General features: G+C 41.2%; 1 protein-coding gene across 1 annotated transcript in view; it reads right to left on the bottom strand.

Moving 5' to 3' along the window:
- Positions 1–25,094, bottom strand: part of NUDT3 (nudix hydrolase 3) — a 113,373-nt gene that overhangs the window by 33,709 nt on the left and 54,570 nt on the right. The window contains exon 2 of the mRNA XM_040249075.1: positions 16,481–16,591. Coding sequence (XP_040105009.1) covers positions 16,481–16,591 — 111 coding nt within the window. The remainder of the gene's footprint in view (positions 1–16,480; positions 16,592–25,094) is intronic.

Here is a 25,094-nt window from a genome sequence, read left to right as displayed (position 1 = left end):
TGGACCAAGGTGGTAGAGAGACAGATGACTGAGAAGTGGCAGGATTCTGTATATATGTATTTTGAAGGCAGGGCCAACAGAATTGACTAATGAACTAAATATTGGGTGTGAGAAAAAGAAATCAAGGATGACTCTTAAGTTTTTTTTGAGTTAAACAACTAGAAGGAGATGAAGTAGACATTTACTGATAGAGAAGATAACTGGCTTATAGGTTTGGTTTTATACATCTTAAGTTTCAGATGCCTATTGGACATCCCAATGGAAATGCCAAGTATTTAACTTAATGCTCAGGGACAAATGGGTCATCCATCCACCTACCAACCTAACCACCCACTAACCCAATCACTCACCTACTGTATTTAAATCCTTGAGACTGGATAAGATCAACAAGAAGTAGATCAAAGAAAGAAAAGAAGAACTTCAGGACATTCAACCTTCAGGAAGGATCAGCAGACACTCAGATGGAGGACAAAAGTCAGAAAACACTGGTGTCCTGGAAGCCTAACAGAAAAAGTTATTTAAGCTTTTTTCCCAATAGCGTTCTGTTCCTAGTCTTTTGATTCTTCCCGCTGAGGCGCCAGATACCATGGATAAGTCACCCCTGTTGCACTTTGTCTGAATTCACATCTCACGGAAGCTATGAGATAACACGATTATTGTTTTAAGTTTTGTGAAGCAGCAATGTAACAGTTTCCAAGTATACAACTGTGTCAGCATCACCAATAAAAGAGTTCACATAAATCTATCTACCCAGTTGCGATACTCTCAAGATTAGCGCATTTGATGATTCTTCATGGATTACTTCTAGTCATACTCCTTTAAGGATTAACTGAGTCATCTGGAAACAGTAAATGGTCTTGATGATCTCCATATGAACCATCCCTTGGCCCAATAACGTTATCTTCACCATCATTCTAATTTAAAAAATTCTTCAAATGCTAAGAGCGTTTCAAAGCTAAAAATAAGCTTGCATCAAAAGTGAAAATAAAAACAAAAAATGTAACTGAAGCCTTGCCATTTTCCCCCCCAGAAATGGCTTTGCTTTCATTTCCTTGGACTCAAGGAGAAGACAGTACAGAACAAAATTTTAGCAGTTCTAACTTTAATCTTTCTAAACCCAAATATATCCCCTTAGAATTCCTTGGGGGATCATGGCTATGCCATTAAGCACTTTAAAAACTGACTTTTACAACTACTTGATCTTTCACATTTCTCCCCAGATTCTGGGGTTGTAAAAAAACTAAAATTAAAAAAAGAGAGAGAGAGAGAGTTAGATAAAAGAAAATTTCCAGGGGCTTCCCCCAGTTCAATTTCCTTTCCCAACAGTTATTTATTTTCTTATATGATCATCCCCTCTCCAGTGATTTTATTTATTTTTTTGGCCACACCATGCAGCATGCAAGGACTTCCTGACCAGGGATCAAACCCATGCTCCCTGCAGTGGAAGCATGGAGTCCCAACCACTGGACCATCAGGAAATCCCCGCCCCAAAGTAACTAAAATTTCATTTAACTAAGCATCTCAGAGGACTTTCCAAGTTGGGATATACAGATTTCCTTTATCTTCTTTAAACTGATGCTGGATAATACATAATACGAACTGCCATGACTGATATAATCATTCTCCTACTGATGGACATTTAGACTGTTTCCACTTTTTGCTGTTATACAAAAGGCTACATTGAACATTTAGTACACGCTTCTCTGCACTCTTGAATAAGCATTCCTTTACATATACTTAGAAGTCAACACGCTTGGCTCAGATATACACCAAGAGGCACAGAAAGTTGTAAGACTTGGTCAAGGCTTCTAAGCCTGTGGTAAGAGAAGAGGAAGAAGGGCTGGGATAACAAAAAATGACAGAGAAGAGAAAAGTTAGAAAACTCTTTTTTTTTTTAATTAAAAAAATTCTTAAACCTTTCAGTTCACTTTCATGTCTGATATTTGAGGATACCACTGAGAAGCCTATAATCAAGTAGGAAAGCTGACAAAAAATACACCAAAATGTTACTAACAGGGAATATGAATATTTACAATTTTGTTCTTTTTATTTTTTTTCCTGTTTTTCAAAATGTCCACATTGAGAATATATGGGGAAAATATACTTTAAACTTATAATGGAAAAAACATTTATAAAAGTCATGAAAGCATTCATAAAATGTAGTAGCCGAGCAGAAAACTCAGAGAGATTTGCCCAGGTAGCAAGGGGACAGGGCAGGTTCTCCAGCTAGAGGAAACCATACGCACTGTGAGATCTATGGCATGTCCTGAAATGGAAAGCAGCTGGAATGACTGGTATACAGTTTCCAAATAGTACAGACAGACATTTTTAAGGCTCTTAAAACATACTGCCTATTCCTTAATCATCATCAATAGAATAAAATTTTAAAATCTTGTCTAACTTGATAAGATCAAGATACTGGGTTAATTTTTTTTCTGGTTTATTTTAATTTGCACTTATTTGATGACCAGCGAGATATATTTTTCCCCCGCTCATTGTAGGAAAGCCAAGGGAAGAACAACAGTCAGTTTCTTCCCGTCTGTTCCAGGAGTTCACGTCACTGAGCTGCACTCCATGCTCACCGAGGCACCCAGGTCCTATAACCTCCTCAACTTTGAATGCCTCTCTGCTGCTGCTGCTAAGTCGCTTCAGTCGTGTCCAACTCTGTGCGACCCCATAGACGGCAGCTCACCAAGCTCCCCGCCCAAGGCCCTCTGCCATCCTGCTATGTTCACAGTCTGCTTTTTCCCTTTACTCCATCTGTGGTGTTCAGGACACCAGTCCCAAACCTAACCAGACCGATAGTGAGAGCCTGACCAACAGTTACCAATTAAGAATGAGTAAGAAACTAGCATCTGGGGGTGGCAGGGACAAAAGAGACTTCCAAACCATTCAAAGTAAGAGTCCCTCCACAAGTATAACAGCCCCCAGGGGCACTATGGAGACGAATGAGGACGTTTTTGCTTGTCACAGTGATGGACGAGCACAAGTGGCACCAACAGGAAGAAAGCAGGAGAGCTAGATGCCCCATAACAGGAAGACTGATCTCGCCCAAGAGCTGCCCTACATGACTTTTCAAAGTCTTGCCACACAATTATGTGGCTGGGAAATCTCATTTTAACTATTTGGACCTAGAATTCAATTCCTTTCTAGTCTATGAACATTAATAGAGAAGACACACCCACACACAAACATACATAAGGAGGAAAATACTCATCTACTATAGAAAGGAAGTGTTGAGCCTGACAAGGTTGAGAACCACTCTGATTTAAGCAGTCATTTGCAAATGTACAAAGAGAGTTAGAAAATGGTTACCTGTCCATATAAGGGGCCACCCATATAATGCCTACACTGACCCACACAATAAAGGGCCAAAATAAACAGGCCAAAGATTACACAGAAGCAACATGAAAACCTCCCTATCCAGTTCTTAGGTTATGTTTCTTAACTCATTTTACTACTTCCATGTCTGAAAGTGGTTCCCCAAAACAGGGTAAAGAAAAAGTACATTAGGTACACTGTAAATCAAACTATAGTCTAGGTTTACAAAGAAAAAATAAGTAACACTCTCTTGCTGGTGGCAATTACTTCCTCTTTAATATGGTCTTTATGAATGGTCTTGTCATTCATTTACCACCAAATCAAATCAACAGAGTCAATCCCTAAATAATCCAAATTGTACCAAGAGCTATTCTATTCTACCCATACCAGTACTCTTCCTAAAACCAGAAGGTTCACATTATACAGCTTAGAATACATTCTCAGTCTCTATAAAGCTTCTCCTGATAATATCAATAATGCAACTGACAGTCACATTATTTATAATATGATAAAGCTTGATGAAAGTGAAAGAAGAGAGTGAAAAAGTTGGCCTAAAGCTCAACATTCAGAAAATGAAGATCATGGCATCTGGTCCCATCACTTCATGGGAAATAAATGGGGAAACAGTGGAAACAGTGGCAGACTTTATTTTGGGGGGCTCCAAAATCACTGCAGATGGTGACTGCAGCCATGAAATTAAAAGACGCTTACTCCTTGGAAGAAAAGTTATGACCAACCTAGATAGCATATTCAAAAACAGAGTCATTACTTTGCCGACTACGGTCCGTCTAGTCAAGGCTATGGTTTTTCCTGTGGTCATGTATGGATGTGAGAGTTGGACTGTGAAGAAGGCTGAGCGCCGAAGAATTGATGCTTTTGAATTGTGGTGTTGGAGAAGACTCTTGAGAGTCCCTTGGACTGCAAGGAGATCCAACCAGTCCATTCTGAAGGAGATCAGCCCTGGGATTGCTTTGGAAGGAATGATGCTGAAGCTGAAACTCCAGTACTTTGGCCACCTCATGTGAAGAGCTGACTCATTGGAAAAGACTCTGATGCTGGGAGGGATTGGGGGCAGGAGGAGAAGGGGACGACAGAGGATGAGATGGCTGGATGGCATCATGGACTCAATGAATGTGAATCTGAGGGAACTCTGCGAGTTGGAGATGGACAGGGAGGCCTGGCGTGCTGTGATTCATGGGGTCACAAAGAGTCAGACATGACTGAGCAACTGAACTGAACTGAAAGCAAATAATGTTATTAGAAACCAATAACAATGTTATCAGAATGCTGTTAAGAAACAGTATCTTAAGGGAAAAGATACACAAATATTAAGAAAAAAGTTGTTAAATTTGAAATGTAAATTATGATTCTTTTAAAATACGTTTTTTTATTACTATCTACTAAAAGAGCCTAGCAGCAATGACACCCTAGTAGCAGTGAACAAACCCAGCACCGTAACCTTGGTTTCTAAAGAACATTCTCCACTAAAATTCTCTGGAGAAATGGCTGACAAGTCTGGGACAGGAAAATTCAAGGTGAGCCTGGAAGAATAAAAACAAAACAGAATTTAAAAGTCCCCTAAACAACAAATAACAACAACAAAAAAGGTGAGCCTGGAATACCTTATTGCATTACAGGGCAAGAAGTACTCAAACAATGAAAGGGTTGTGTCAAAAGTACACAGGCAGCTACCTGAAAAGGTTCACACTGGTCAAATCTGGGATAATTAAAGCAAAGAGAATAAAGACAGTAACTGCTTGTAATATGATAGGAAAAAAATAGGAAAATCTATTAGTTCAGTGTGGTTATTTAAAATAAGGGAAAAGGGGAGAGGGAGGAAGAAGACAACTTTCCTTTAAAGAAGAATTTCATCTTAGAAAAAAAAGAGTTAGAAAACCACTGTTCTTCAGTCTCTGCTATAATATCTGATTTGGTAAGGTTCAGCTGCTGCTGCTGCTAAGTCGCTTCAGTCATGTCCAACTCTTCACGACTCCATGGACTGCAGCCCACCAGGCTCCTCCATCCATGGGATTTTCCAGGCAAGAGTACTGGAGTGGGCTGCCATCGCCTTCTCCAAGGTTCAGCAGTAGATGCTAAAACTATTATCTGAAAGATTGTTGGGCTGTTGGGAGACAGAGGACATTCATATAGCCTGGAAGAATTGTTCAACAGATTACTTACCAGTTTTGCTGCATAAGGAGAAATCTACTTGTACAACAAACTGTCAATTATTACCCGATCAAACATTTTATCATTAATGGCAAGGCAGCCTGAGATGATGTGCCTCCTGACTTAAGCATTAGGAAGCACATGACATCACCTACGTGGGAATTCATCAAAAACGCTTCTCCTCAATCTCATCAAGCCTCTATCTGTGTGCTGTTCAACATGGTGGCCACAATCCACATGTAGCTCCTAACTGGAAACGTGTGTGTGACTAAGGAATTGAATTTTAATTTTTATTGGTTTACATAGACATATATGGCTAGTGCCTACCACAGTGAACATTGCAGATATGGATCACTTCAGAAAATTTTACCAGATAACACTGCTTTAAGTAAGTTGCTTGAAATACAGAAGAAAAGGAAATAAATTAAAAGACACCTGAAACAAATGATCAAACAAAACCAGAATGTAAGACATTCTATTAGACAATGTTGCTAGACTGTTAAAAAGTCACCATTACGGTGACCAGGGTGTGGAAAGGCTTAGTGTATGGTTCTATTTATGGTATAAATATATCTCTATCATAGCACAGAGCCTGAAAAGGCATACCACCAACTGCAATGTGTGAGAAAACAAACAGGTATAATAGACATTTCATGATAACTGGGGACATTTGAATATGGAGTAAATATTAGATGACATTATGAAATTATTATGAATTCTCAGGTGTAACAATGGTATGTAGTAATGTAAGGGACTGGCCTTAAAGAGGTGCATGCTAAATAAAGAACAGAATTTTGAGGTAATGTGCCATGACAGCTACAATTTATTTTCAAATGGCATAGTCAAAAAAAGGGTATGGATATAAACACAGAGAGGTAAGGCAAATATGCAACAAGTCAACAGATATTATATCTAGAAGAAGGGATACACTGTTTGTTTCACTATTTTAAAATTATACTTCAGTTCAGTCGCTCAGTCGTGTCCGACTGTTTGCAACCCCATGAATGGCAGCACGCCAGGCCTCCCTGTCCATCACCAACTCCTGGAGTTCACTCAAACTCATGTCCATCAAGTTGGTGATGCCACCCAGCCATCTCATCTTCTGTCATCCCCTTCTCCTCCTGGCCCCAATCCCTCCCAGCATCAGGGTCTTTTCCAATGAGTCAACTCTTTGCATGAGGTGGCCAAAGTACTGGAGTTTCAGCGTCAGCATCAGTCCTTCCAATGAACACCCAGGACTGATCTCCTCTAGGATGGACTGGATGGATCTCCTTGCAGTCCAAGGGACTCTCAAGAGTCTTCTCCAACACCACAGTTCAAAAGCATCAACTTATATGTATGTAAAATTTCATAATTAAACAGCTGGAGAAAAAAAATCAGCCACAGAACTAAAGTAACATACTGTCATTTTTGTACTTACAGGTTTTTCATTCTGCTAGGAACATGTATTACTTTTAAAATGAGAAAAATGGGAAGCTGAAGTGGTCACCAAGCTCAGTTACTAAATCAAGTAAACCGGCTACACTAATAGCACCACAGAATGCGAGAGGGTGCACTTAAAAGCCCTCATAACAAGAGTCTGCTTCCGATTATACTGTTTCTATTCTTAAGATTAAAATGTCTGCAAATCATTGTGATGGAAATTCCTAGTCAAAAGCATCTGTGTATTTAACACAGTCACTAACAAAAAAATGTAATATTGAATCCATTTTCATAAAGTCAAAAGTATCTATTATATAGCTTTACAAACGCCAAACTGACAGTCACTAAAAATTCTCAACCGTTTTAAGGCTGACTCCAGAAATCATTATGGAAGTAACCTAGGAGTAGCCACTGACTATTTCTTAGCTGCCTGGGAGCAGAGAGGCGCCCTCCTCTGAAAGGAGAGAGAGGCCTTCCTTGCTCTGGGGCCAGAGCTGAATTCGACTCCTGGTCATGTGAGCACAGAGCAAAAACTGAGCAGAAGGATTATCACAGCTGCCTCAGCCAAGCCCTGCACTGGAGGCGGTGTCGATGCCAAGGTCTCCTTTCATCCCTGAACTGTAACTGAGAGGAAAGGCCCTTTCTAAGTTCTCAGCTGCCAGAAACAGGAGATTCAACACGGATTTACTTAAGGGCCTTTGCCAGAGATCTGCGGGATTCAATCTGCCCTCTAACATAAAACGGCTTCACCCCAGCTTCCATCTAAGACATGGTATGTTTTCTCTGTTCGTTTTATATATTCTAAATGATTTTTTCTAAGGAAAAGCTCTTAACTTCTTTCGCTCTTAACTCTTGTGTGTATGATTTTCTAGGAGGGCAGAATAAATATGCTCCCAAACACAAACACATATGCACATGTCAGGTGAACAAAGGCTTCCCTGAAATGTTTTATCACTGAACCATATTTCCCACTAAATTCTTAGAGAAGAATAAATGATAAGATAATTATATACAATGTATTAATAGACATGATTCTTACATTTTATAATGCTTTGACCAAAGAAGCTAAAACTAACTACCTTCTTACAAAGTAAAAACAAAGATATGGTAGTACTTATAAAAACATATATTTTCTTGGGGAAAGTGACATCCATCATATTGTTGTACTTCATGGTTTCCTCCTGAAGCTTCTGAGTATAGCTGGCAAATGATATATATGTCTACTTTCTTCCTAACTTTTTTGAAAATTTTTAAACATATAGGAAGATCTTTTGCTATTCTTTAATCTATTTATTTATTTTTGGCCACATGGCTTGTGGGATCCTAGCTCCCAGACCAGGGATTGAACCTGGGCCCTCTGCAGTGGAATTGTGGTATCTGAACCACTAGACTGCCAGGGAATTCCCTTAAATCAATTTTAAAGATAAATCTATAGGTGCACATAGCCATACACTGGAGGAGGGCATGGCAACCCATTCCAGTGTTCTTGCCTGGAGAATCCCATGGACAGAGGAGCCTGGTAGGCTACAGTCTATAGGGTCACAAAGAGTCGGACATGACTGAGGTGACTTAGCGCACAGAGCACATAGCCATACAAGTACATTATTATTGGGAAGATCCCCTGGAGAAGAGACAGGTTACCCACTCCAGTATTCTTGGGCTTCCCTGGTGACTCAGATGGTCAAGCATCTGCTTGCAATGTGGGAGACCTGGGTTTGATCCCTGGGTTGGGAAGATCTCCTAGAGGAGGGCATGGCAACCCACTCCAGTGTTCTTGCCTGGAGAATCCCAGGGAGAGAGGAGCCTGACAGGCTACAGTCCATGAGGTTGCAAAGAGTCGGACACGACTGAGTGACTAAGCATAGCACACAGAACATTATTATTAGTATTTCATATTCATGTGATTTGAAGTTCCTTAAAAGTTAAGTAATAGAAATTCAGAAAATGCTATCTAAATAAAGCCTGGTTTTCAACAAATAAACAGGGTTGGTTTGTGATCGCTCTTGAGATTTACAGTAACTTACATCTGGATATAGTTTCTCATGTTGACACTTCTATTAAACAGTGCAATATTCCCAAGGTTAAAAACCTTTATTTGCCTTCATTCATCATGTTGTTGTTCCTGTTGTTTAATTATTCAGTTGTGTCCGACTCTTTTGCGACCCCATAGACTGTAGCCTGCCAGGCTCCTCTGTCCATGGGATTTTCCAGGTAAGATTAGTGGAGTGGGTTGTCATTTTCTTCTCCAGGTCATTCATCATGTAGGAAAGTGAAAAATAAAACTACCTTCTTCCAAAAGTTTGGAGGCTTACCAGTTTATAGTTCAAAATAAAGTAAAAATCTGTAATACAGACCATGCACCTAATTAAGAACGTGTCTTGTGGTTGTTTTCCGTTATGAGCCTTTTAGTACTATTACTGTTGTTTTAATCTACTATGCATATATTGGGGCTTCTCTGGCTCACAGGGTAAAGGGTCTGCCTGCAACGCAGGAGACGTGGGTTCAATCCCTGGGTCGGGAAGATCCCTTGGAGAAGGAAATGGCAACCCACTCCAGTACTCTTGCCTAGAGAACCCCATGGACAGAGGAGCCTGGTGGGCTACAGTCCACGGGGTCGCAAAGAGTCGGACACGACTGAGCGACTTCACTTTCACTATGGATATATTATTTGATTAACAGTTTAAAAACAATTTTTAATTTCAATGTCTACATTGAAAGATCAGGAGATCTCACTTAAGAATCCAGTTTTCATGCTTCTCTTAAAATAGCAGAGTCACACTGGGTCTTAATCGCCACATGAAAACTACTGGCTGGGCCTGAGAGATGCTGCCTCTGGCCTAGGGTAGGCTCTCCCCACTTTATCAGAGCTATACCCACTGTCAACCACCTGTCTGCTTCCCTACAGGCTTATGAGCTAGAGATCCCTTTACTCTGTTTTATTTACCATGCTGAAATGACTGAAAATATTCTTAATATGTTATGATACATATTTTATGGTTAAAGTCCTGACACTTTAAAAAAAAATTAATGCTATCTCCCTAATAGATTCTATGATACCATATGCCCACTTTCCCTTCACAACTGTTTAGGCTGGGGCCAGAAGTAGAGATGAAAACACAGCACAGTCATACAGAGCCTTCACTTTTCTCTCCACTCCACAGAGTCAAACACTATGAGCCAATAAAAGTTGAAAAAACAGCATTTCAAATTATCCCCCAGTAGTCACAGGCTTTTCAAATGTTCTGCTTGTATACAACAAGAGACACGAAACACCACTTCTCTATTGAACAGTTCTGAGATACCATAGGGAGCCTTCTGGTTGCTATGTTACATATGTAAGAGCATACAACCTTTTTTTTTTTTTGGAAGGACAGGGAACACAATACAGGAATTAGGATAAAAAGACAGATTCTTAAAATAAAGTTCACTGTTTCATTTTCCATGTTTTTATCTAAAAATAAAACGAGATCAAGAAGGATTACGATAAATTCTTGATGGGTTTGACTTAAGTAAGGCTGAGATAATCAAGAAACAGCTTTGCAACCATGATCCTTGGTACCATATGAAGACATCTAGATGTTCAAAACACTATCTTAAATGAAGGTGAATAAAATCAAATACACTGTGAAATGTTTATATAAGATAGTGTATCAAAAATGTGAGTGAATTCTATCCTGGTGATCCAGGGGTTAAAACCGTACGTTCAGTGCAGGAGGTATGGGTTCGATCCCTGGCTGGGGAACTAAGATATCACAAGCTGCACGGGGAGCACAGGCAAAAACAAAAGCCTGAAGAATGGCAGCAAGGTAGAAGAAGGTTTAAAGTGACATCACTAAGAATTTCCCAAGATGGTGCATTTGTGTGGCAGAACAGATGGCCAGAGCCTGAAGGCGCAGAGGAGAAGCGAGGTGTAAGGACACAGGCGACGAGGTCGGAGAACAGGTTTTTTTTTTTTTTTAAAGCTAGGTCTGTGCCAAAGGTTAATACCTACAGAAACTTTATAGATTATATGCTAGAAATGGAGATGGATATGGGCCTTGCCCAGACATGAGGCAGCAGACAGAAGGAACTGGCATTTGACCACACTCTGTTGCCGGCTACATTTCTCTAAAGGCAGAAGGTACCCATCTTTGTCACCCTTGAAGAGAATACAGCTGCAGTTATGCACATAATTTTTCTGTTTCTGTTTTCAGATGTTCTATATCTTTGTGATAACACTCTTGGTTTGCCTGAGGTGACAATGGGTGAAAGAGATGGAAATTTAACAGCTGCACAGAAGACAACAGTTTCAGATCCAGCTTCTCTTTCTTCCCTGTCAGCCAGCAGTTTCACCTTTCCCATTGAACTAACAAGAAAGAATAGCTCTGAAAACCACACAAAGAACTGCTTTTCCTTTTTATTCCAGAGAGAGCATCACATGGCTGGCTCACACAAGCCTCTGCTAGAGATGCACTGAGACCAAGGCCCGTGGCCAGCCCTGGGACAAAGCCTCTTCCTTCCAACCCTTTGAGGGATCACTCTAGCAGGACTTTAAAGAAAACTGAAAAATGAAGGCAAGTTTCCAAAAGGGAAGCGTTCAGTCCTTTAAAATGTGGTGATTGGTAATGACTCAAGTGCTACAGATTCATCTGTTTCTGAGATTCAGGCAATATGCTAAAAATTTTAAGCTGGGTTGAACCAAGTTTCAGAGCAGGTTGAGTTTTACCGTACCTAAGACTGACTTAATAACCTCATTACATTCACGTTTATTCAGAAAGTTTTCCTAGGAACAAATATATGTGTAATGCAGAAAACTTGACAATCTAAGAGCTAACCCAGTGATAACCACTGTGAACATCTGGTGGACATTCTTTCAAGGCATTATGAGTATGGGTGCTAAGACTACATGTTTTGGATTTAAATTTCACATTGAGCACATCTAGCCGGGCACAGTTAGTTTGCACAAATTACTCAATCTCACTTTTTTCTCACCTATAAAATGCAGGTGATAAGTTACTACCTCATCAGGTATGGTGAAAAAAATGAGGCAACAAATGCAAAATGCTTAAACAGAGCTTGGCACCTGCAATACAAGTAAATATTCTTCACTAAGTGGTTTTCTATCATAAACACTGATTCATAACCTACTTTAATCTCTAGGGAATTTGCTGCAAATATTTCCCTGTGTTAATAAATGTATTATTACACACACGGAACCGCTGGTCCAGTTGCTGCAGGCACTACTTAAGCACAGGCTGCAATGCTTTTAAAGCACATGACCTTGCCATTCTGAACTCAGTTAGAGGAATAAGAAACCAGTCATCTTCAAATGGCTAGAAATGGATGTGACCTGGCAACTATGCCTGAAGATTGTAACCAATCAAGCCCTCTTCTCAGGAAAGCTGAGTGTGAGACACGCAGAGTGCGTCAACAGATAGGTTAGTGACACACAAGGCAGGAAAAGCAGCAAACAACAAGTGGTAAAAGCAGAGCTGAGCCTGAGGAGAGCTCAGAAAGGCAGCGCCTCCACAGTGGAAGAGAGGGACGGCGACCAGGCTCGAGAGCTGCCCTGCGCCCCCACCGTCCACCCAGCCACTGTGAGAAGGCCTGCCTGGGCATCAGGACCTAAGTTTCCAGCTCTGCACAGTCTGACTGGGCAGCGGCTGTGATACTGTCATAGTCTTGTCTCTCAATTAACCGAGGGACCTGTAGATATATGTCTACTCCTGGCAATCCACAAGGGCCTACCTCAACCACATTTATGTGGCTGCTCTCGTGGTCACCCCCAAAACTGTAGCACTTCCTTTCTTAAGCATTTGTTATATGTTAAGCACTGGGGATTAAACAGTGACTGAAAAGGAACAGAATCTGGCTACACAGAATGTAAAGCCTAGCACAGAAGACACCTAGACAAGTGATATGAATAAAACATGATAAAGATGGTGCTGGATAGGGTCTTCCCGGTGGTCCAGCGGTTAAGTCTCTGTCTTCCTATGCAGGGGCACAGGTTTGATCCCTGGTCAGGGAACTAAGATTCCACATGCTGCATGGTGAGGGGAAAAAAAAAAAAAATGCTAGAAATACACTGCAATGGAAACACACAGGGAGAACAAGACAGAATCACAAAGACTGCCCGGAGGAAGACCTTCAGGGCGAAGCACGTAATTAGCCTGGTGTGCCGGATACTTCAGATGGCTCACTCAATACCTACCACCACCCAGGTGGGCTGCACGATGACCATTCATCTTTGCTTAATTACAGTCCTTCTATTTTTTGTCCACACTGAGTGGCATGTAGAATCCTAGTTTCCTGACCAGGGATCAAACCCATGTCCCCTGCAGTGTCTTAACCACTGAGCCACCAGGGAAGTCCAGTGAAGTGGCAGTCCTGACTGAGCTATAGTAACTGGACCAGCTTTTCCTTTCAGGACACTCTGAATCCTGGCCTCATTTAACAGGAAAGGTGAAGGAGGCCAGACCTATTTTATGATTTTATAATGTTTAAAATGATTCGGCTTATTTGATGGTAACCTCAACTATGAAAGTATAATTGAATACCTTATTTCTGATTGGTAATTTTAAGTTGAACTTAGTAAATTTATGTACACTATGGCAGTGGTCCCCAACCTTTCTGGCATCAGGGACTGTTTTCATGGAAGACAATTTTCCATGAACCAGGAGTAGGGGAATTAGGAGGGTGGGGGGTGGGTTGGGATGATTTAAGAACATTACATTTATTATACACTTTATTTCCATCATTATTACATCAGCTCTACCTCAGATTATCAGGCATTACATACATCCCAGAGGTTGGGGACCTCTGCACTGTGGCACTATTTAAGACTCATCTTAGCTATAAGTTTAATACAAGATATCCACAGGAGTTTACTGATAAGGAGCCTCATAACATTTTCATTTTTTTTAAGTCAGACAACTGAAGTTCTTTATAAAGCAATCCAGTTAATTAAATTTATAAATGTAATCTGAAACATCTGAAAGTCTTCAATGAACTGGCCTAGGTATTATCCAAAGGCCCCTTAAAAATGACTAGTAAAATCTCCTGTGCTTATAATACAGCCATCAGATGTATAAGCATTAGGATAAGAACTAAGTTTTTGAATGTCTGCTTTTACAAAGTCATGACGTTTTGAAAACTAAATAAATCCCTGAATAGTGATTTCTGCTTACAAAACTACCCTTCAAGAACAATCAAAAACATCTACCTACATCCTCACTGATTCCAAGTTTTATTCTCTGTTAGCAGACATAGAATTGGAAAAGTCAGCCCCCCCATTTTATTTTGATGTAAGCCACTGAAATGTTTGCCTCCGTAATGACACATTTCTCTAATTTATATTGTTTGTACGAATATCTGATTTATTTGGTACTTTATTTTATTTATGGGCTTCCCTGGTGGCTCAGATGGTAAAGAATTTGCCTGCAATTCAGGAGACTGGGTTGAATCCCTGGATCAGGAAGGTTCCCTGAAGAAGGGAATAGCTACCCACTCCAGGGTTCTTGCCTGGAGAGTTCCATGGACAGAAGAGCCTGGTGGGCTACAGTCCATGGGGTTGCAAAGAGGCGGACACAAGTGAGCGACTAACACACTTACTCTTTACCCTCTCAATGCTGGGGTAAAGAACAGTACGGTCCGACTCTTTTGCCTGGAGGGAGAACATTTGCTCAAGGTCAAGCAGGACTCTTCAGGGCTGAAAATGGCAGGCAGGGTTTCATTTTGAGCGTGGGATTCCCTTCAAGACAGGAGGTGGTAAGTGATGAACGTATGAAGAGCAGCTAAATTACCTGTGCTATACCGTTTACCTTCCAGTGTCCCAACTCCACTCTACTCCCTCTCTATCCCTCCTCTACCTACCGAAGGCTGGTATGCTATTTCCAGGAAGCAACAGGGTACCTGCGTATCCTTTCCAACTCCCTCACTGCAGTTCCTTCGGCAATCATCTAGTTTTCTACACCTTAGCTGCACTTGTATAACTGAGGGACATTTCAACCGTGGTACTCAAAACAACCATAGTAGCAACTGTCACAACCTTTCCTGAGAAAGATGCCAAATCCAAATGTGTTCTACAGAGGTAAAGCTGTCAGCTTGTCTCCCCACAACTTCTAAAACCAAGTAGCAAGGTTTGCCCAAGGTCTCGGAATTTTTTCCTTCCTCTCTATTCTAGAACCATCAGTCTATTTCAGGTCTTCCAACAACCTGTGAATCTAAAGAGCTGCAATAACTCTGTCAAACATCACTTTTGCCTTGGGTGCCCCGGAACCTACAGGAGCCAACTGGATTGAAATCGAAACTATGTAGCTTAGGTCCACCAGCTGGCTCTACCACACTTAGTGGAACCTTTGAGATCCTCCAGAAAGAACTCTGGTAATTTCCAACTGGGATATTTCTTAAGGATTTTTATGTTCCACTTATCATAGAAGCTTGTATTAACTACTTTCTATTCACCCAGCTGTGTACTAGGCACAAGAAGGGAGGACTTAAAATAGTAAACATAATCTTAGTCCTCAGAGGTTACAATATAGTTATAGATACTCAAATATATGATAAAATAATAGTGTCACAAGCCAACATAACTCTGCAGGACTTCAGAGCAAGGAAAGAATTCCTTGGGTATTCTAAAGTGAAATTAGTCTCAGAAGACTTCAGCAAGGGCTGGACCCAAAAGAAATGCAGGACTCAGGCCTTTTCTAAGCTCTGTTCATATGTTCTTAGAATCAGTCTTAAGTCCCTTCTGGAACAAGGAAATGGACCTATAAAAAGCACTATGTGGCCAAGGCAAGTAAATGGGGCTGGTGAAACTTACACTACTGAGTCAGGACTCCTAGACCAGATAACATAAGCAGAACAGAGTGTGGTGTTGCCACAAGAGGCTATGGAGAAACATTAGTTCCTTCCTCCTGGTTTTGAACTGCAATTTGTTTCTCAGTTTCACCAACAAAACTATAAGCCCTTGAAGTAAGAGCACCAAGATCTGACTTCTGACTATTAATTCTAGAGTATCCAGTAATATACACTGGGCGTGGCCCAAGAACTCAAAACATATATGGTATCATGTTATCAAATAAAAAAGAAGATACTGCTGTCTCTCAAGCTGCACCTTTAACAGCTTTTAGCAAACTGAACTTCTGCTTTAGCCACTGCTCTACTGCCAGGACCCAGGGAGCAAAGAAGAACAAACGCTACCTTCACCTCAAGCAAAGATTAACGAGAATAAGTTGCTTATATCAATACTACCTACTTCTCTTATTTCTTAGGGCTGATGAACTATCTGATTCTCAATCTTCTGCCACAGGTAACAAAGGTAGAACAGGCAGAGATCCAAGGGCAACCAGAAAGAACCGTCTGGTATAACTGCACATAGTCACTACTATGGTCGCCCCTTGCAAAGAGAGCCTGGTAAATACCACCATGTCACAACCTCATCACCTCTCTGATCAAGGAGGCATGTGGTGAGTGCTAAGCGCCTTCTCGCTGCGCCTCTGAGTCTGTTCACGCAGTGAGTGGTGATAAAGTAAAGAACTACAGGGCCATGATGGATGCACGGTGCAGCCACACTGTTCTCAGCACCTACCTCCTCACAGACTTCACGGACTGCGGCCACGCCCGGCTCCTCCTCAGGCTCCATGCCCCCTCCAGGGACAATCCACCGGTCTGGATGACGACTGCTGCTCACAAGTAGCACCTGAAAGTCAGAAGTCACGTGGGCCGTTAAAACTCAAAAAGCCACACTCATACAAATTTAGAGTTTAAACGCCACACAAAAGTACCTAGGACCCATTCTTTGTTGATACCTCTCCAAATCACTTTAAGGTAGCTTCCACTTCTGTTTGAAAAAGTGTGTCTAGTAACAGCAGAAGGGCACCTGACCCAGTGGCCATTAGGTGTACCCCTCAGATTCTCAGTCACTTGCCCTGTAGACCCTTTCCTTTGTTCCCTTCTCTTTAGCCCTTTGAACATGCAACTGACAAAACCACTCAAAACAAACAAAACAAAACAGAGACTTTCACTGATGCACTGATGAGCTTGTGAGCACTGTGAAGAGCTGGCCCTGGCCCCACAGTCCCAACTTTCCCTCCAAGGTTCTCAGTCCTGTGTTTCCCAGTTCCCGCTTCGTCTGACGGCCACGGGCTGACACGACACACAACCCAAAGCTCTAAGCCTGTGCTGAGAACCTGATGCTCTCACCAACATGAGGACTAGGAAGATTTCTTGTTGCCATGCTTTCAGCTGAGGTAAAACTGGAATTCTTTTACTAGGAAACTTTTTATCAAGAAATGACACTTAATGGCCATCACTAAAACGTCTACAAACAGGGCTTCCTTGCTGGCTCAGTGGTAAAGGGACCTGGGTTTGACCCCCGATCCGGGAAGAGCCCACATGCCAAGGAGCAACTAAGCCCATGTGGCCACAACTACTGAAGCCTTGCGCTCTAGAGCGCGCGCCCGGCGCCGAGAGAGGCCACTGCGTGAGAAGCCCGCACACCGCAGCCAGAGAGGAGCCCCTGCGCTCTGCAACTAGAGAACAGACTAGAGCGCGCGCCCGGCGCCGAAAGAGGTCACTGCATGAGAGGCCCGCACACCGCAGCCAAAGAGGAGCCCCTGCACTCTGCAACTAGAGAAAAGACTAGAGCGCGCGCCCGGCGCCGAGAGAGGTCACTGCATGAGAAGCCCGCACACCGCAGCCAGAGAGGGGCCCCTGTGCTCTGCAACTAGAGAAAAGACCAGACGCAGCAGCAAAGACCTAGCGCAACCGAAAAAATGTTTAATAATAAATAACTAAATGCTGAAGAAGATGTGGAGAAAAGGAACTCTCCTACATAATTGGTGGGAATGTAAATTAGGGCAGCCACTAGGGAAAACAGTATGGAGACGCCTTAAAAAACTGAAAGTAGTGTTGCCATATGATAATCCAGCAATCCCACTCTTGGCATGCACTCAGACAAAACTATACCTCGAAAAGACACTCGCACCCCATGTTCACAGCAGCACTATTTACACTAGCCAAGACACGGAAGCAACCTAAATGCCCATCCACAGAGGAATGGACAAAGAAGATGCAAGGTGTGTGCACACATGTGTATACATATATGCAGACAGTGGAATATTATTCAGTCCTAAAAGAAGAACGAAATAATGCCATTTGTGTGACATGGATGGACCCAAAGATTATCACACTAAGTGAGGTACGTCAGAGAAAGGAAGACAGATACCATGTGGTATCACTTGTATGTGGAACCTAAAATATGACAAAAATGAACCTATCAGAAACAGACTCACAGACACAGAAAACAGACTTGTGGTTGCAGGAGGGGGGTGGTCATCGGTGTTGGAGGGGAGGATTAGGAGTTTGGGATTAGCAAATGCAAACTATTATATACAGGGTGGATAAACAACAAGGTCCTACTGTAGAGCACAGGAAACTATATTCAATATCCTGTGATAAACCATAACAGAAAAGAATATACATATGTATAACTGAGTCACTTTGCTGTACAGCAGAAACTAACACAACACTGTAAATGAAATTAATTTTCAAAAAAAGAAGTGAAAAGAACCAAACAAACACAAAATAGTGATACAGAACACAGGTTACTAATTCAAACTTAAGCAGAATTCTAGTCATGGTTAAAATAAAATCTAGAACTTCCCTAGTTCCTTTTCCTTAACCCTCTCTAGGACAGATGTTAAACAAAGTTAGCTTTACTCCTCATTTGGAGATGGAGTTGGGTTGGCATTATTTCCAGAACTAAAAGAATCCTCAACTGCTCCCTAACAATCTCTTTCTGGTGATGTCTTCTGAGCCTCAGGCCCTATTCCAAACTATATTCTCTATCTGCTCTTCCAGGCCCTAGCACTTACCTTCTACTCTGCAGTCACCTTTGCTGCCTGAAAGAAATCACTCCTTCCTCTCTGGCCCTCATGGGTCCTGTGACTGACTGCCAGGTAACTTTCCTCCAGTCATTTCCTCTCTCCCATTTAAGCTCTCTGCAACCATCAGCCCTTGGAAACTACCTTTTTCTTCATCTTGAATCCCTTTCCTCCTGTCATGATAAGATTCTCCCGATGCTGCTCTACAAAATCTGATCTGCAGACTGAGAGGGGATCACAAGCTATAAGAGGGAGACCCATGAACCCATATATAGTCACCACTACACAGCCCACGGACTGAGAAAATACTGTCTTAAATTCACAAGCACTGGTGTTTTTTTTAATGTATATAAACTCTACTTTGAGTAATACAACATGGAATAACTTAAAATAATATAAAATTGGGACTTCTCTGGCAGTCCAGTGGTTAAGACTCTGCACTTCCACTGCAAGGGGCACAGATGTGACCCCTAGTTGGGGAATTAAGATCCCAAGAGCCACAAGGAACAGCCAAAAGAAAAAGAAAGGAAAACCCATAATAGTTCTTGGTTGGTGTGTATGTATGTTTAATCAAGGGATGTTAAAAGTACAACATGAGGGAATTCCCTGGTGGCCAAGTGGTTAGGGCTCAGGTTCAATCCCTGGTCAGGTAACAAAGATTCTGCAAGCCTTGCAGCATGGCCAAAAGAAGAAGAACGGTAGTACAGGAGGATGGGAGGAGGAAGGGAGGAAGTACCATGTGGCAGTTTCATGAAATTATGCTTTTAAATGAGTCCTCACTGGACTCTTACTTCATATTATATACAAAAATTAACTCCAAATGGACCAACACCCTAAACCTAAGAGCTAAACCTATAAGCAGGGGTAAAGCTTAATGATCCTGGATTTGCTAAGATAGGCCAAATTCTTAAGACATGATAACAAAAAACTGAGATACAAAACAAAAAATGGATGAGTTGGACGTCATCAAAATACAATCGTCTGTGCATCAAAGGACATTATCAAGAAGGTGAAAAGATGATCTACAGAATGGGAGAAAATTCTTGGAAATTATCTGATAAGGGCCCAGTATCCAAAATATATAAGCAACTCTTACAACTCAAGGAAAAAATGACCAATAGCATTTCTCCAAAGAAGATATACAAAGAGCCAACAAGCACGTGAAAAGATGTGATCAACATCATTAGTCACTAGAGAAGCACAAAGTAAACCCATCATGAGACACCACTTTACACCTACTAGAATGGTTATAACTTTTAAAGTAACAAGTACTGACAAGGATGCAGAGAAACTGGAATCTTCATACACTACTGGTAGGAATGTAACAGTTTAGGCACTGCAGAAAACAGGTGGTTCCTCCAAAAGGTAAACATGAAATTACCATCTCATCTAGCAATTCCGCTCCCAGGTATATACCATACCCGAAAGAACTGAAAACAGGTGCTCTAACCCTTAGACACAAATGCTCATGGCAGTATTATTCATAATAACCAAACAGTAGAAATAACTCAAATGTCCGTCAATGCATGAGTGGATAAAAATGTGGCATGTACATAAAATGATTAGTTTTTAGTCATAAAGAGGAATAACATTCTGATAAATGTTACACAGTGGATGAACCTTGACAACATTATGGTTAAGTGAAAGCCAAACTCAAAAAAAAGTCACATTATGTATAATTCCATTTATATAAAATATGCAGAATAGGTAAATACACAGAGACAGAAAGGAGACTGGTGGATGCAAATCACAGCAATTTTTTAAAAGCTTAAATAGTGCCACCACTATCTTGTTCAGAGTCTACACTACAGAGGAGTGGCCTTCCAGAAGGCTATCCTTAGTTTCATTATTATATCAAATCATTCCCATAAAAGAAAAAGGGGATCACTGCCATACCCACTCTCCTCAAAAACTGTGGCCAATCTTACATTTCGAAAAATTTCTGATTAAAAAAATAAACCCAAATATAAGCACACTTATTAGTTCAAGCCAAAATTAAAAAAAAAAAAAAGTCCTCCAAAGACTCTTTAGATAATGTCATAACTAATCTGCAAGGGAGATTCCAGAAGGAAAAGTAGAAAAAAGGGTTAATCCTTCACTGATTTGGTATATAAATAACAACATGTAGTCTTTCTTCCTACAGTTCTCCCACTTCTTGGCAAAGTGTTTACCAGCCATTCTAAACCTAATCATTTGCTTCAAAGGCTGACTAGGGCCATCCAATTAGGTTTCAGTTGAAATGAAAGAACTTTATAGAGACATTTCAAAGTTAAAGCAATGAAAAAGAAACTACCATAGAGTATAATTTAATTTCTAAATATCAATCAATGTGAAATATCAGCTAGTAAATCCAGCCAGTGTAATTGCTTTTTACATTCAAAGCACGACTCTATGAGGTAAGATTACATACAACATTGAGGCTGGAGAAAGCCAGCCCATTACTTTGTAGTCATACTTCAAAGCAAACACTATTACCAGCAAATAGTTCTCCTCCTCATAAAGTTTCCTTGACAACCCATTGAAAATTTATTGCAAAAACTGAAAACAAAATATCCTTTATTTTCACTAGAGACTTTACTTCTGCCTGCCTTACAGTAAGTGGTGTTTTGCTCAGTAAATTCTTATTCTGAAGCTTGACTTTTAAATACAAATTATATAAAATGAAATTAAATGGCAAAGCTCCTAAAAGATTCTGAAAAGGACGCTCTAAGGAAAAAAAAAAAATCGCCATTTATTCAACAAATATTCATTAAGCACTGTAAAGAGCCAGGAACTGGAGATGCAGATTAGAACCTCTGCAATTCTGAGGCAGATCAAAGTGGGGAACTGGCCAACCAAGTACCAGACCTTTTGTGAAGCTCTCTGCATGGAGACAAGTGATATTCAGGCAGAAATGGATAAACAAACCCACAGAACACACCCACCCATATATGAATTCTTGGATTCATGACAACTTAGTATCCTCAAGAACACAGAAAAAAATCACTGTGTTGATTAGGGACAAGTGTGCAGTGAAAAAATATAGAAATGAGTGGGAATGATAAACCTAATCTGGAGAGATTTACATAAAGGGCTGCAGCTAAAAAAACAGTAATGTTTTATTTCTTAAGTTTTAAAATTGCTTAATAGAAATTTCCAAAAGAATATAATACAGTGAGAGGAGTGCTTTGGTTGAGGTATGCAGAGAAAATCACAATCACACTGAAGTCAGGTTGCAGGGAGATGGTAAGGGGAAGATTCTTTTTTTTTTTTTTTTTTTAAGGGGAAGATTCTTAAAGGAAGTGATTTGAGTTGAATTCAAGTTAAAGAAGGACACTTGGGGCTTCCCTGGTGGCTCAGTGGTAAAGAATCCACCTGCCAACACAGGAGACACGGGCTCGATCCCCAATCTGCAAAGATCCTGCGGAGCAACTAAGCCCAGCACCACAACTACTGAGGTTGTGCTCAAGAGCCCAGTAGCCACAACTGCTGCAGCCCCAGACCCCCTGCTCCACAATAAGAGCTACAACGAGAAGCCCACCCAAGTCAATTAGAGAAAAACTTGTGCAGCAACCAAGACCCAGCAGAACCAAAAATAAATAAAATAAACAAATCTGGGAAAAAAAGGACACTCATTCAACAACAACAAAAACCACCAGAAGCCTACCATATGGCTCTGTGCTTAGGATACAAAGCAAGGCAGATACAGCCCCAGCTCTTGAGAAATTTAAAGGTCAACAAGAAGTCATGTGACTGATTATATTTCAGTGACTGTACATCATAATGCTCAGTAAATAGTTCATGCTCTTGCCTACAGTATCCAGCCTCCTTTTGCCGTCAGGTGGGACCATCTGACTAGTTTTGCATAACGAAATACGAGCAGAAGAGACATGTGTCACTTTGGGGCTGGGACAGGGAGAAGCCAATGCAGTTTCTCTCCTCCTCTGTCACCGTGTCCAAGAATGTGGTGAGTTCCAGTTGGTGCAAATGCAAGCCTGAGCCCCTTGAACAGAAGAGAGTTCCTGTGTGGAGCAGAGCCTTTGAAAGCCCATGGCTGACAGGCAACATGATCTATTATATCCTGATTAATGGTATGAAAGGTCAGTGAAAGGTATAAGGACCAGTGCAGTTGATTGCCTCACACCCAATCCTAAAGTACAGCCCCTTACCTATATATACAGGTGGCCAAAAAATGTTTGATGAGCAAATGAAAAAATGGACCAGTAACTAAGGAAACAAACAACTGCTTTTAAAAAAAGGAATGCAGAGAGCATATAGATGAGGTTAGAGAAGTTGAACAAAAAAGCAGGGGTCTAGTTATAAAGAGTTTGGACTGAAACCTAAAGATAATAAGTAAGTCACTGAGGCCATTAGAACAAGGAAATGACATAACCCAATTTGGGTTTTAGAAAGATCACTCTGACTTGGGCTGGATAGGGGCAAACCTGGTAAGAGAATTCACTTCTACAGTTAATTCAGGCTGAGAAAGAAGGAGGATCAAAGTGGGAGTTGGAAGGAAGTGACACATTTCCAGAAATACAGAAGGAAGAGTCTACAGGGCCAGTGACTGACAGGATGTGGGCCAGGTCAACGGGGGAGCTGCCCTCCCAGAGAATGTGAAACGTTGGGTGGAGGAAGGAACCACAAGGAAACTGGCCTTTGAACATGAATTTGAGGGTTCAATGAGACATCTAATGGATAATTCGAGAGGATAATCATCTAAGTGTTGGACTGGCGCTAAAAAAGAGGGAAAGAGAGATTTGAGAAACAATGTTCTCAGTCTTTTCCAGCCAGGATGAGACTAACGCCAGGCAGCTCTAGCTGGAGAAGCTATCCATATTCCCTCTATCGTCCACTCCCTTTGGCCTCTGCTAAGTTTCCATTCCCACAGCCAATAACATAGCAGGGGTAGATTTGTGTTAGGTTCAGTTCAGTTCAGCCACTCAGTCGTGTCCGATTCTTTGCGACCCCATGGATTGCAGCAAGCCAGGCTTCCCTGTCCATCAACAACTCCGAGAGCTTACTCAAACTCATGTCCATTGAGTCGGTGATGCCATCCAATCATCTCACCCTCTGTCGTCCCCTTCTCCTCCCGCCTCCAATCCCTCCCAGCATCAGGGTCTATTCCAGTGAGTCAGTTCTTCACATCAGGTGGCTGAAGTATTGGAATTTCAGCTTTAGCATCAATCCTTCCAATGAATATTCAGGACTGATTTCCTTTAGGATGGACTGGTTGGACCTCCTTGCAATCCAAAGGACTCTCAAGAGTCTTCTCCAACACCACAGTTCAAAAGCATCAATTCTTCGGCGCTCAGCCTTCTTCACGGTCCAACTCTCACATCCATACATGACCACAGGAAAAACCATAGCCTTGACTAGACGGACCTTAGTCGGCAAAGTAATGTCTCTGCTTTTTAATATGCTGTCTAGGTTTGTCATAACTTTTCTTCCAAGGAGTAAGCGTCTTTTAATTTCATGGCTGAAGTCACCATCTGCAGTGATTTTGGAGCCCAAAAACATAAAGTCTCTCACTGTTTCCATTGTTTCCCCATCTATTTGCCATGAAGTGTTGGGACTGGATGCTGTGATCTTACTTTTCTGAATGTTGAGTTTTAAGTCAACTTTTTCACTCTCCTCTTTCACTTTCATCAAGAGGCTCTTTAGTTCTTCTTCACTTTGCCATAACAGTGGTGTCATCTGCATATCTCAGGTTATTGATATTTCTCCAGGCAATTTTGATTCCAGCTTATGCTTCATCCAGCCTGGCATTTTGCATAATGTACTCTGCATATAAGTTAAATAAGCAGGGTGACAATATACAGCCTTGATGTACTCCTTTTCCAAATTGGAACTAGTCTGTTACTCCAGTTCTAACTGTTGCTTTTTGACCTGCATACAGATTTCTCAGGGTACAGGTAAGGTGGTCTGGTATTCCAATCTCTTTCAGAATTTTCCATAGTTTGTTGTGATCCACAGAGTCAAAGGCTTTGGCATAATCAACAAAGCAGAAGTAGATTTTTTCTGGAACTCTCATGTTTTTTCAATGATCCAGTGGATGGTGGCAATTTGATCTCTGGTGGTTCTGCCTTTTCTAAATCCTATTCCATGTTAAAGTTCTGGAAACTTTTTTTTTCTTTTTTTGGCCACATTGCATGGCTTCTGGGATCTTAGTTCCCCAACCACGAATGAAACCCAGGTCTTCAACAATGGAAAAAGCACTCTATATGCTCCGTAAAAGCGGAATCCTAACCATTACTGGACTGCCAGGGAATTCCCTGGAAATAATTTTCTTTAAAAAAAAAAAATCAATTATCTATAGTGATAATCTACAACATGGAA

Source organism: Oryx dammah, unplaced genomic scaffold (assembly GCF_014754425.2).
Source record: "Oryx dammah isolate SB20612 unplaced genomic scaffold, SCBI_Odam_1.1 HiC_scaffold_11, whole genome shotgun sequence".
Taxonomy (NCBI): domain Eukaryota; kingdom Metazoa; phylum Chordata; class Mammalia; order Artiodactyla; family Bovidae; genus Oryx; species Oryx dammah.
This window is presented reverse-complemented; position numbering and strand designations above follow the sequence as displayed.